The sequence below is a fragment of the Pseudophryne corroboree genome, chromosome 7 (genome assembly GCF_028390025.1).
Source record: "Pseudophryne corroboree isolate aPseCor3 chromosome 7, aPseCor3.hap2, whole genome shotgun sequence".
NCBI lineage: Eukaryota > Metazoa > Chordata > Amphibia > Anura > Myobatrachidae > Pseudophryne > Pseudophryne corroboree.
The window spans coordinates 362,970,558-362,984,970 of record NC_086450.1 but is presented as its reverse complement, the minus strand read 5'-3'; the positions used below and the strand labels follow the sequence as shown (position 1 = coordinate 362,984,970).

Below are 14,413 nucleotides of genomic sequence, written 5' to 3'. Positions count from 1 at the left end.
CGAGGGGTCTCGGCTTTACAACTTTGCCGAGCGGCTATTTAGTCAGGGGAAAACACGTTTGTAAAATCCTACAAATTTGATACCCTGGCTAAGGAGGACCTGGAGTTCTCTCATTCGGTGCTGCAGAGTCATCCGCACTCTCCCGCCCGTTTGGGAGCTTTGGTATAATCCCCATGGTCCTTTCAGGAACCCCAGCATCCACTAGGACGATAGAGAAAATAAGAATTTACTTACCGATAATTCTATTTCTCGGAGTCCGTAGTGGATGCTGGGCGCCCATCCCAAGTGCGGATTATCTGCATTACTTGTACATAGTTACAAAAATCGGGTTATTATTTGTTGTGAGCCATCTTTTCAGAGGCTCCGCTGTTATCATACTGTTAACTGGGTTCAGATCACAGGTTGTACAGTGTGATTGGTGTGGCTGGTATGAGTCTTACCCGGGATTCATAAATCCTTCCTTATTGTGTACGCTCGTCCGGGCACAGTATCCTAACTGAGGCTTGGAGGAGGGTCATAGGGGGAGGAGCCAGTGCACACCACCTGATCCTAAAGCTTTACTTTTTGTGCCCTGTCTCCTGCGGACCCGCTATCCCCCCATGGTCCTTTCAGGAACCCCAGCATCCACTACGGACTCCGAGAAATAGAATTATCGGTAAGTAAATTCTTATTATAAATTCAGAAATTCATATACTATGTTTGTTGTATTGACTATCCATTTTTAACAGCTGCTTGGCAAACCAGCTCAGACCAAGCGTGTGGGCCTTTGCTTTCAAAAGCAAAATATTTTTCTAACTACTCTGCTGCTAACCCTGACTTCTGTTATATTTAGAGAATAATCCCTTTAAAGTTCTCATCTAAGATCACACTCAGCCCAAATCCAGGATGAATGAGCCCCTACATGTACAGAGAAGATGCTGTGATACAGGTGGGAGCTGTGTCATGTGACCTGGAAGTGGTGACATCATCATTGTAGGACATGGCATGTGCCAAGATGGCAGTTATTTTTCAAACTGGATGTGACGGTTGGAGAGGACGCAGCAGCAGAGACGTCTCCAGTGGATTTGCCATCTGATATCCTTTGCGTTTTATGCGAAATTTCTACATATTATATAGAAAATAGCTATTATAGTCTTTATTTATTTATTATTAGCTATTATATTCAATTATTTCTTCTTTATTATTCCTAGATATCTGCATATATAGAATAGTGTAAACCATAGTTTTAAGTAATTTATAAAACATATCTAATTTATATAATATTTATAATCACATATATTTAGCTTTTAACATTTATGATTAAATCAGCTTGAATTTTTTTAATTACCTAGACTTAACATATATAGAATAGTTAAAAGCATAGTTTTAAGTCATTTATAAAACTTATCTAATTTATATAATATTAATATCATATTTAGCTTTTAATATTTAAGAATTAGATCAGCTTTAATTATTTAAATTATCATTATTATGTTCTTTAGTAGTGCAGAAATGTAGGTATTTATCATTTATACTTTATAATAGATTTCATTTTAGCTATATTTGACTTTTTATATAAATTTATAGTAATTGGTATTAAGTTTAGTGCTTTTTTACCTATTTCTTATTTATTTTAGTATCTAATTTATATAATATTAATATCATATTTAGCTTTTAACATTTAAGAATTAGATCAGCTTTAATTATTTAAAGTATCATTATTATGTTCTTTAGTAGTGCAGAAGTGTAGTATATATATCATTTATACTTTATAATAGATTTAATTTTAACTATATTTGACTTTTTATATATATTTATAGTAATTGGTATTAAGTTTAGTGCTTTTTTTACCTATTTCTTATTTATTTTAGTAGGACGTGAGCAGGACCCATGGCCAGCAGGTAAGCAGGGAGTGTTGTAGAGAGACCCATTATATACTATATAAGGAGACAGGATATGATAGGGGAACAGATGCAAAATGTCTTTTAAAAGGTTATGTTATTTCTCTAAAAATAAAGTACTGACCGGTAGTTTTAATTATTAAAGTGGGGATAAGTTTACAGATAAAACACCCTGATGACTCCGGCCTTAACCCCTGAGTTTATTATATAGTATTTCATTTTACTGCCAATGGGTCAATTGTACTAACTGACATCGATAAAATATGATAGGCCTATTATAATATGGAAAGTATAGATAAAATGAATATAATGTAACTCAGTGTATCACAACTTTATAGCAATGTTTGACAGTGTTAGGTGACAGTAATAAAGATTAGCCCAGACCGGGTACAGACGTGACTATAGCTGAGATGCAGTAAGATAGCTAAAGGGTAATAACTGAGATACAATGTACAGAAATGGAGGTATAATTCTGTTACATAAATCTCTCTTCATTAAGGTCATCTCCAGGTCCTTCCACCTCTTCCCAGGAACAGCGACGGAAGAGGAAGAGAGAGGCAGGTGGACAGAATGGAGAAGAGCAGTGAGTGGATAATTTGATCTTATTACAGATACAAAGTAAAAGTACATATACACTATATAGATAGTGTTACATGGTAATATTACATCTAATGCTAATAACATCTGTAACACAGTAATAACATCTGTAATACAGTAATTCCCCCTGTGATGGAGATAACACTGTCCTTCTACATGAGACATGCATGGGCCTCCTTCTGCAGGGCTCTGACAGCTGCCTGTAGTGACAGAATGACAGAAAGCAGGGATATAAATGGGAGTGTTGTCACCAAATTAGGGGGGATGATATAAAAATTGGGCAGATATCTGTTCCTGCATAGAGATTATATAATAATCACACATTGTGCAGAAAACAAGAACACATAACATCTGTATTGCGATATGTCACCCTGTAGCATCTACTAAACTGTGATTTCTCTTTCCCCTGCCAGCGCATCATCTGGATCTCCAACACACTACAAATGGAGAAGAGGACGGATTACCAGCGAGGTGAAGGCTCCCTTCCTGCATCCGGAAGAGCGGGCAGCTTTTTACAACATCCTGAGTAAGTCATACTGCTCAAATCACTGTTTCTATCATATATATATTGTGTGATATGCGATACCGACGGTCGGGATGGCGGTGGTCACATGACCGACCATGGCATCCTGACTTTTTGAATGCTGACAGGGAACCTATTTCCCTGCAGTGATAAGAGTATTACTGACTGTCCATCCATAGCTCTTCCATAGAGAACTGATGAACAGTTGGGGACAGACTGAGTCCTCCACTACCATGAGCAGATGTGTGAGCCAGGTCTCATGTTCCACCAGTGCGAGGCAATGGGATCCCTATTTGCTATACAGGGGACATGTATTATTGAGCATGAGGTTATTACACTGCTGACAGCCTCTTCAGGCTTATGGTGACATATAAATTATGGGTGATTTATGCAAAAAGCATCCACAGAGGAGGCTGTATCTGATGTCATGCACCTGTGTTTGTGCTATTACACCTGTGTGTAAGGGAAAGTACATGACCTAGTGCAGTGAGAGTGTTACATGCTCAGTGCAGGCAGGCATTAGGAGTGCACCTTATATTATTCCCAAAAGTCTGACAGGAATTAGATTTACAGCATGAGATAATTAGAGGTGTACATGTAATAGGGTGACGCACAATCTCAGCTGTGTGACATAACACATCCCATCACAACACTGTAGTATAGATGGCGGTGTCTGTACTGAGTTGGAGAGATGATACGTTACTTATATCAGAGCTGTAGTGGAAGAGATGTATATGTGGCATATTGTATTACTGTGGGCTCTGTAGTCATTGCAAAATATCAAATTGTGACCCATGTACTGAAGACACAATGTCCCCTTACCTTCACTTTTTATAAAATGTAAAAACTTTTTAATTAATTAAAAGACTGGTATGAAATTAATAGTAATCACTTTGTAATGATGAGTTTTGCCAATATCCCAATAAGGACATAAAATGCAAATGACCCATTGTATGTACAGCGAAACAGAATTATAACATTGCAGAAAACTAGTACACTGCACATGTGCATATTGTGAGGGAACATTTATAATGTTTGATACATATGTGCAGTTGGAATATACATTAACTATATTACTGTAGATTGGGATAATTATTCAATATACAGCAGCTTGGTAAATAGACACTACCACATAAAAATGTTATGTGTTTCTGGTGGTAAGAGATGTAATGTAAAAGTGGCAGCCATATTGCAACCAGTCCCTCATACGGAAAGTGTATAGTATGTACAACACTGAGGGGGCAATAAGATTTGGAGGGACATCTCCTTATGTAATGATGTAGACTAAAGAATCTCTCACAAGTCATTAGAGAGGGTTCTGACCTAATATAAATGTAAATATGAAGTATCCTAGCTGAGGTATTATTCTCTATTTTAGAGGACGACCACATACACAATTTCCTCCTCCGGGACACTGGCCTGAGGATCTCCGACAAGTACCTCCTAGCCATGGTACTTGTGTACTTTAAGCTGGCAGGCCTGAAGACGGAGGAGTATGGGAGGAATTTCTTTGCCGCCCTGTAAGTAACGCATCAATTACCTTCATTTCAGAAGTTTTACTCCAAATAATGACTCCTCCCTCCACCCTCATGCAAAATGGCTTAACCCAACTTCTGCTCGTATCACCTTGTGCCTCTTCTGATATATGTTCTAGTTACTGTCTCATTATATTATATGTACAGTATTTGTCTGTTGCTAACTGTCCATGTGTTGTTCCAGGTTCTTGGCCAACCAGGTTGAAGAGGATGAGCAATCCAGAAGAGAGATCTACCCCTGGGCCCTCGGCTGGACGTGGAGAACAAAGATGAAGCGACTGCATCAGCGAAGAGACACCTTACTGAGGAGGATGGACTACAGAGCTGTGGTGGATCGGGCCACCTGTGATCTGGTTAGTAATAATGAAGGTGTCAGATTGTGTTTTGGCTGTGTCCCCGGAGGGGGCGCTAGTGGGTCAGTGGAGGTGGATGGGAGAAAACGAGGAGGCTGGATAACGTTTCTGCGCATGAGCGCAATGATATTTATTTACAGATGATTCACAGAACGGCAGCAGAAATAATAATAACAAATGCAATGTCAATCACACAGCGTAAAAGCTGAAAGTCTATGGCAACGGAATGAATAATGACTGGAGAAATGATAACCGGTAATATGATGAACAGATGAAATGATAACTTTGTAAAGATGATTCTGGTATGGAAACCAGTGCAGGTTAAAACATGGAACTTGGCAGTGATGGTGTTAAATGGCAAACCTGGTAGCAGAGGCAGGAGTCTGACTAAGTCCACAGTGCAGGTGGTGAAGCACTGACAGCAAGCAAGCTGTATCACAGGTGGAGGAATGGAACACACCTGGAGTCAGTCTCTACTGCAAGGCTGGAGCACACAAGATGATGATGGGTGTGAAGCCTGTTGATGAATGCAGGTATTGCTGGGACTTGAAGTTCCACGGAGCTGTGCAATAACCAGGAGTACAAGTTCTTAGGTAGAGAGCCAGGAACACGGAGGAAACAGGAACAGATCCTTTCACATGAGTCGCAGGAGTGACACAAAGTCCAGGATGCCTGCAGACTGATCCTGCAGTCTCTTATATACCCCTTGGTTCACAGGCATTGGTGGAGTGAGGAAAAGTGGGTGCGGCCAAGCACCGGATTGGCCGCTGTATGCTGACTGTGGGAAACTGTCATGGCGGCGCCCATGCCGCGGCCTAGCGGGAACGCGGCGTGCTACACGCCCGCTGTCACAGGAGCGCTCCCAGGCCCATGATGGCGTCCGATGGCAGGGACGTGGACGACAGATGACCGCAGGGACCCAGGACGGAGTCCGCAGCGGCGGACAGATGTCAGCTTGGTGAGTCGATTCCTGACAGTACCCCCCCCTTTAAGGGTGGGCACCGAACACCCACGTGGCTTGGAAGGATGAGTGTTATGGAAGACACGGACCAACCTTGGAGCATGGACATCCATCGAATTTACCCAACTTCTCTCCTCTGGGCCATAACCGGACCAATCGACCAGGTACTGGAGACGTCCATACCGGCAACGGGAGTCCAGAATTTTGCCAATCTCGAATTCCACGCCCCGCTGAGTTCGAATTTTGGGGCCAACTGGAAGAGCACTCTGAAAACGGTTCAGGACTAAAGGTCTGAGGAGAGAAACATGAAAAGCATTAGGTATTCGAAGGGAAGGTGGTAACTTCAGTTTGTAGGCCACAGGGTTAATGACTTTTTCGACAGGAAAGGGACCAATGAAACGTGGTGCAAATTTCATAGACGGGACCCTAAGACGGAGGTTACGGGTTGACAGCCAAACCTTGTCCCCAGGTTTCAGGCTAGGAACCGCGCGTCTTTTGCGGTCAGCAAAGTATTTATATCGGCTGGAGGCCTTCTTGAGAGAAATGTGAATCTTCCTCCAGATTAAAGAAAACTGAGTCAACGCAGTAGTGGCAGCAGGAACGTCCATATGAGGGAGTTCTTGGAAGTCTGGAACACGAGGATGCTGCCCATATACCGCAAAGAATGGTGTTGTCCCAGTAGCAGTGTGGTAACGGAAGTTGTGGGCAAACTCGGCCCATGGGAGCAGATCGAACCAGTCATCCTGAGAAGACGAAACATATAATCTTAAAAACGTCTCTAGTTCTTGATTAACCCTCTCTGTCTGCCCATTCGTCTGAGGATGGTAAGATGACGAAAACTTCAGCTTGACTTGCATGGCAGAACAGAGAGCCCTCCAAAACCTTGCTACAAACTGTACCCCTCGGTCGGATATTATTTCTGAGGGTAGACCGTGTAAGCGGAAAATCTCCCGTAGGAAGATTTGGGCAAGTTTTGGGGCAGAAGGGAGACCCTGGAGAGGAACAAAATGGGCCATCTTGGTAAATCTGTCCACTACGACCCAGATGGTATTGTATCCTTGAGAAGGAGGAAGGTCGGTGATAAAATCCATGGACAGGTGTGACCAGGGACGACTAGGAACAGATAATGGTTGTAACTGACCTGCTGGAGACTGACGAGGAGTCTTGTGCTGCACACACTTAGGACAGGATGCCACGAAATCCTTGATGTCAGCCTTCATCTTTGGCCACCAGTATGTCTCAGAGAGAAACTTAAAGGTCTTCAGAACACCAGGATGACCGGTGAACTTGGATTGATGGGCCCAAGATAGCAACTTGGGGCGGAGTTCTGGGGAAACAAAAGTCTTACCAGGAGGAGGAGCTGGGGAGACTTGAGATGCAGCGAATACCACTGGACTCAGGATGGAATGTGGTACTGAGTCAGGCGTTTCCTCTTCGGATTCCATAGATCGGGATAAAGCGTCAGCTTTAACATTCTGCGAACCTGGGCGGAAATGAAGCTTAAAGTTAAAACGTGAGAAAAACATAGCCCACCTGGACTGGCGAGGATTAAGGCACTGGGCTGCCTTTAAATATAGCAGGTTTTTATGATCCGTGTAGATGTTAAACGGATGTTTGGCCCCTTCTAGGAGATACCTCCATTCCTCGAGGGCAAGCTTGATCGCCAGTAGTTCTTGATCTCCAACGGAGTAGTTAGCTTCTGCAGGAAGGAATTTACGAGAATAAAATCCACAGGGGTGGATTTTCCCATCGGTTCCCTTCTGGGAGAGAACAGCTCCAACTCCAACTGTGGAGGCATCCACCTCTAACTCGAACGGTCTGTTTACATCTGGCTGAGACAGAACTGGAGCAGACATAAAGGCCAGCTTGATCTTCTGGAAAGCTGCTAAAGCTTCTTCTGACCAGTTGGAATGATTTGCCCCTTTCCGAGTCAGGTTGGTAATAGGAGCGATGAGAGTGGAGAATCCCCGAATAAATTTCCTATAGTAGTTGGCAAATCCCAGGAACCGCTGAATAGACTTAAGAGAATTTGGGATGGACCAATTGGCAATGGCTTCCAACTTTGTCGGGTCCATCTGGAGATCCGATCCGGAAATTATATAACCCAGGAAGGGTATAGAGGGAACTTCAAAGGTGCATTTGGATAGTTTACCGTAGAGCCGGTTCTCACGAAGACGTCGGAGGACTTCACGGACTTGTAGACGATGAGATGGAAGGTCTTGGGAGAAGATGAGGATATCATCCAGATAAACAACGAGGTACTTATACAGAACGTCACGGAAGATTTCGTTCACAAAGTGTTGGAACACTGCTGGAGCATTACTCAACCCGAATGGCATTACCAGGTACTCGTAATGGCCATCTCGAGTGTTAAAAGCTGTCTTCCATTCGTCACCACTCCGGATTCTGATGAGATTATAGGCACCGCGGAGATCTAACTTGGTGAAGATGCGGGCTCCTTTAACTCTGTCGAATAATTCGGTAATGAGTGGTAATGGATAACTATTTTTAATGGTAATGTCATTGAGACCTCGGTAGTCAATGCATGGACGCAGTCCTCCATCCTTATTTTTGACAAAGAAGAAGCCTGCGCCAGCGGGTGATGATGAAGGACGGATGAATCCCTTCTGTAGATTCTCCCTGATATAATCGCTCATCGCCTCAGTTTCAGGAACAGACAACGGGTAGGTGCGCCCCCTAGGTGGCTTCTTGCCAGGAAGGAGATCGATGGGACAATCCCATTCTCTATGGGGCGGCAGGACATCTGCGGCCTTCTCACTGAAAACATCAGAGAAATCTTGATAAGCCGCAGGAAGACTTGACTGTGTCTTTACTTCAGTAGACTTTATTGGACAAACTTGGGCTAAACAGGACTGATGGCAATGTGAACCCCATGAGGTAAGCTGTAACGTTGACCAGTCAAACTGTGGATTATGTAGCTGGAGCCAGGGCATGCCCAAGACGATCTCCTGGGTGGCTTGAGGAATGACTAAGAACTTAATCAGTTCAGAGTGTAGGAATCCAACTCCCAAGACCACTGGTACAGTTTGATGAGAAATATTCCCCTTGGAGATTCGACTACCATCCACGGCGGTAATATAAACTGGACAGGACAGTTCACATATAGGTAAGCAAAATTTATTTACCGCATCTTGGGTGATGAAGTTTCCTGCAGCTCCACAGTCCACTAATGCTGATGCGGACTGGAGCCCAACTGAAGTCTCTAATGTCACAGGAAGGATAAGGTCTTGATTAGAAGGAGCTTGTCTAGAAGATCCCAACTTGACTCCTCCTTTACAAGTCAGGATCTGGCGTTTCCCGAACGCACTGCGCAGGAGTTAATCTGGTTGGCCGGCAGCCGCACAATACAGACAAAGTCTCTCGCGAAGTCTTCTTGCCCGCTCTTCAGGAGTTAGGCGGGACCTATTTATTTGCATAGGCTCGTCAGAAGAAGGAGACTGGAACTGTACGGTAGGTATCATCCTTGATCTGCGTGGCTCACTCCGAGCGCGTTCATTATTGCGTTCGCGGATGCGAGAGTCCAACTTGATGCACAAGGAGATTAATTCAGACAACTGTACAGGAAGATCACGGGTCGCCAGTTCGTCTTTGATCCGGTCAGAGAGTCCATGCCAGAAAGCTGCTACCAGGGCCTGATTGTTCCACTGAATCTCTGCAGCCAACGTCTGGAACTGAATGACATATTGTCCCATACTACGGGTACCTTGACGAAGTTGGATCAGGTCAGCAGAAGCTGATGTTGCACGACCAGGCTCGTCAAAGATCCGTCTGAAGGTTGACACGAATTCTGTGTAGTTGTTAATCAGAGGGTCAGCACGTTCCCACAGAGGAGACACCCAGCTCAGAGCAGATCCAGAAAGTAGAGAGATGATGTAGGCAACCTTGGATCTAGACGTGGGGAAGTTATGTGACAACAACTCAAACTGGATTTCACATTGGTTGAGAAACCCGCGACATAACTTTGGACTGCCATCATACTTGCTTGGCACGGGCAGGTGCAGACGTGACACTGGAGTTGATGCAGCCGGCATAGAGGAACTCACAGTACTGGCAGGTGCTGGAGTAACAGGAACTGTAAAAGTGTGTACACTAGGCAGGGATTGCTGTAGTGTATCTATCCGGGAGGACATCCCTTGCAGGAACTGGAACATCTGCTGCTGCGCAGCCTCTTGACCATCCAGACGGGAGACCAGATTTTGCAAGGCCTCTGACCCCACACTCCGTCCACCATCCGAGTCCATCGATCCTGGACTTACTGTCAGATTGTGTTTTGGCTGTGTCCCCGGAGGGGGCGCTAGTGGGTCAGTGGAGGTGGATGGGAGAAAACGAGGAGGCTGGATAACGTTTCTGCGCATGAGCGCAATGATATTTATTTACAGATGATTCACAGAACGGCAGCAGAAATAATAATAACAAATGCAATGTCAATCACACAGCGTAAAAGCTGAAAGTCTATGGCAACGGAATGAATAATGACTGGAGAAATGATAACCGGTAATATGATGAACAGATGAAATGATAACTTTGTAAAGATGATTCTGGTATGGAAACCAGTGCAGGTTAAAACATGGAACTTGGCAGTGATGGTGTTAAATGGCAAACCTGGTAGCAGAGGCAGGAGTCTGACTAAGTCCACAGTGCAGGTGGTGAAGCACTGACAGCAAGCAAGCTGTATCACAGGTGGAGGAATGGAACACACCTGGAGTCAGTCTCTGCTGCAAGGCTGGAGCACACAAGATGATGATGGGTGTGAAGCCTGTTGATGAATGCAGGTATTGCTGGGACTTGAAGTTCCACGGAGCTGTGCAATAACCAGGAGTACAAGTTCTTAGATAGAGAGCCAGGAACACGGAGGAAACAGGAACAGATCCTTTCACATGAGTCGCAGGAGTGACACAAAGTCCAGGATGCCTGCAGACTGATCCTGCAGTCTCTTATATACCCCTTGGTTCACAGGCATTGGTGGAGTGAGGAAAAGTGGGTGCGGCCAAGCACCGGATTGGCCGCTGTATGCTGACTGTGGGAAACTGTCATGGCGGCGCCCATGCCGCGGCCTAGCGGGAACGCGGCGTGCTACACGCCCGCTGTCACAGGAGCGCTCCCAGGCCCATGATGGCGTCCGATGGCAGGGACGTGGACGACAGATGACCGCAGGGACCCAGGACGGAGTCCGCAGCGGCGGACAGATGTCAGCTTGGTGAGTCGATTCCTGACAGAAGGATTTAGAGATAGCAAATAGAATCGCCCACTTCATCATTACTTAGAAATGCTGCATATTAAAAGGACATTTAAGCCGAATAAAAGCTGAAAATGGTTTTTAATTCTACCCGGCACATAGCATAGATACATAATTAATGAGTTACTCAGGCACCCGAAGCATAATCCGCGATAAGCAGTCTGCCAGAGCAACGACAACACATTGAACATGTGTTTTTGCGCAATTGCAGTTCCAATTTCGGTCAATAAAAATGGGCTCTAATTGGATACCGCGATAATTACCATCAGTTATTAATCATGATATCCGGCCGTTTTGACCAGCCAAAATCACTTTAGGGCTAATAGGATACCGTCCTAAGTTGAAAAGACTAGTTTCATGGATGCTTATATCATTACAGGTCATGGCTGAAGACCCTTCTCACTGGGCCTGGATGAGGACTCGGCCATTACACCACGGCTGGGCCATACGCTGGTACCATAGGCACTGGCAGGAGTACCAGATACGAGGCCCAGAGAGCAGCCCTCTATCTTGCTCCCTCTGCAGTGCCACTGAGAGCCACCCAACCAAGTGGGAAGTGGTCGGAATTAATATCTGCCGACAGTCAGAAGATGAGCGCTGAGACCATTCTAACAGTCATTGTCCCATAAACATCTCTGGTGAGTAGTGAGTGAATGGTACCAAAAATATTATTGTTCCTAGTCCAAGTGGCTTTATTGATTTTTTTCAAATGGGACAATTATAAACTACTTATTAATAAAACAGTATAAGATGTGGTCTGAGAAGTGTAGGAAAGATCATGTCTGGGTATAGGAAACATGTAATGCAGGTATGACCACTTCTGCCACAGTAAGTCAATTATTATCAACCTACTGTCTAGCCAAGTGAATTAACATACCGGGTGCTAAATATGGAAACATTGGGCTACAATAAGATGTGGTTGTTTTTGCGATTGCTGTTGCTATCTTTTGCCGTTCGCGATTTAGACTATATGCCAATATGGGCAGACACTAACCTAAGCATAGGGACGCCTACTGCTGTTGCATCACTACCGTACAACGGCATACAACTGCTGAGCATCAGTACTATCGTCATAAATCAGGTCATGACGTAGATTATCAGTGCCTCTGAAGATGCGCAGGCTGAGATGCTCTCCTGGGATGCAGAGGGCTCTCCAGTAGCAAGTGAGATTGCAACTGCTAATTTATGACACACCAGCGTTTATCCAAACACTCCCCCTTACCACCTCCAAACACTGTTTTCCTGTCACTCACTTTGCGACTAATTCCTCTGTGCAACCATCGCAATTCAAACGCTGTGCACCGTGTCTCAGAGTATGCGCAGTAAGAAAACACTGAACGATTTGCATACAGTAGCCGCTTTACTACCGCATCTGAATTGGGCCCAATGAGCTTGTCTGGTGGAACATTAATCAGCACTCTGAAATTGCCTGGTTTTATAAAATAAAAGGATCTGTGCTATAATACACAAGCAACCTAATACTTTTTGTGAGATGCTTTTACTAATATTTATCGCTTTATGTCTATTATATTATTATATGTGATTTGCTTGATCTTAAATTGTTATATTGTAGCTGCTTCACGTCTGATGCTTAAATTCATATTAATAGTTAACATGCCTGGTATCGTTTTCTGCCATACCAAAGCATATATTATACCGCAGATCCTTTTATTTACTTTTATCTGTATTGGGGCCCTCATTCCAAGTTGTTCGCTCGCTAGCTACTTTTAGCAGAAATGCAAACGCAAAGCCGCCGCCCTCTGGGAGTGTATTTTAGCATAGCAGAATTGCTAACCAAAGATTAGCAATTCTGCTATTAAGTATTTTCTTGCAGTTACTGAGTAGCTCCAGACCTACTCCTAGATTGCGATCACCTCAGTCCGTTTAGTTCCTGGTTTGACGTCACAAACACGCCCAGCGTCCGGCCAGCAACTCCTCCGTTTCTCCAGCCACTCCTGCGTTTTTACCTGGCACGCCTGCGTTTTTTTAGCACACTCCCTGAAAACGGCCAGTTTCCGCCCAGAAACACCCACTTCCTGTCTATCACACTACGATCAGCAGAGCGATTGAAAAGCTTTGTTCGCCTGTGAGTAAAATAGCATAGTTTTATGTAAAATTGCTTAGCGCGTGCGCCCTGCTGTGCATACGCATGCGCAGAACTGCCGGATTTAGCCTATTAGCAATTCTGCTAAAAATAGCAGCGAGCGAACAACTTGGAATAACCACCTAGGTTATAAATATGACATACATGCACCTTTTGGATCATATTGCTGTGGTTCTACATAAATTCACTAAACAGTTTTAGTAATAACTGTTCCACTTTAATGGTCTCAATTTTTACTAGCAGCTAAAATTATTTATGTATGTGTTTGACTCTATTATATGGAAACATGTATGGCCGCAGGGAAGTCTTTTAGATCTTTAAAAAGCCTTCATATGCCAGGTATAACTGAATTAACCTTTTTATTTACAGAAGATCAATTTAAACAAGTACAAATGTGTAATGCCCTCTGGTATATCTGTTTCAGAGCCATGAAGACCTGCTGACGTATAAGGATGAAGAAATGAAGAGGAAACCTAACAGGAGGAATGAAGAACATTACACCACATTACATTACATTACACCACACACAGTACAATAGACCACACAATAGTGCCACAACATTGTTACTGCACATCCATTAGTCACTTTAGTATGCCCAGAGGAAGGGCAGAACAGCAGCCATGGTTCCTCGCAGGTTTCCTCCACAGGGGGTTTTGTCTGTCCTGAGTGCTGCTGTACACTCTCCATGAATGATAGGATGTAACTGCTAGAGTTACACAGTAAAATATACTTAATAGCTCTAAATACAGTATTTTATTATTTAGTCTAATTCTATAGATTCTAGTTTTACATCATTTTAAATGAATAATATGATAAAAAAATAACATAAGTATTTTAAAATAAATAATAATATATAATAGTTCTAAATGATACGCAGTAAAATGTATTTAATAGCTCTACATATTTTATTTGTCTAATAATTCTATAAATTCTAGTTTAATATAATTTTAAACAAATATTATAATAAAAAATAACATAAGTATTTTAAAATAATTAACATATAATAGTTTTAAATGATAATAGTCAATTGTATGTTTAAGTATATATTTTATTACTTAGCATATATTTTATTACTTAGCATTTTACTCAATTAGACTTAATTTTTTTAATACTATTATATAATACATGATATACTATATAATATAAAATATAATAATTTCAGAATCACAAATAAGTAGTTTAAAATATAATTTATAAGTTATA

At 43.0% G+C, this 14,413-nt stretch overlaps 1 protein-coding gene across 1 annotated transcript; it reads left to right on the top strand.

Annotated features, from left to right (window-relative positions):
• Positions 1-1,772: 1,772 nt before the first annotated feature.
• LOC134945302 (speedy protein 1-A-like) lies at positions 1,773-13,988 on the top strand. Its single transcript, XM_063934501.1, has 7 exons — positions 1,773-1,880; positions 2,380-2,463; positions 2,891-3,003; positions 4,379-4,520; positions 4,720-4,888; positions 11,486-11,744; positions 13,635-13,988. Exons 1-6 carry the CDS (start codon positions 1,870-1,872, stop codon positions 11,705-11,707), a joined length of 741 nt encoding a protein of 246 aa, XP_063790571.1. The 5' UTR covers positions 1,773-1,869; the 3' UTR covers positions 11,708-11,744; positions 13,635-13,988.
• Positions 13,989-14,413: the final 425 nt, after the last annotated feature.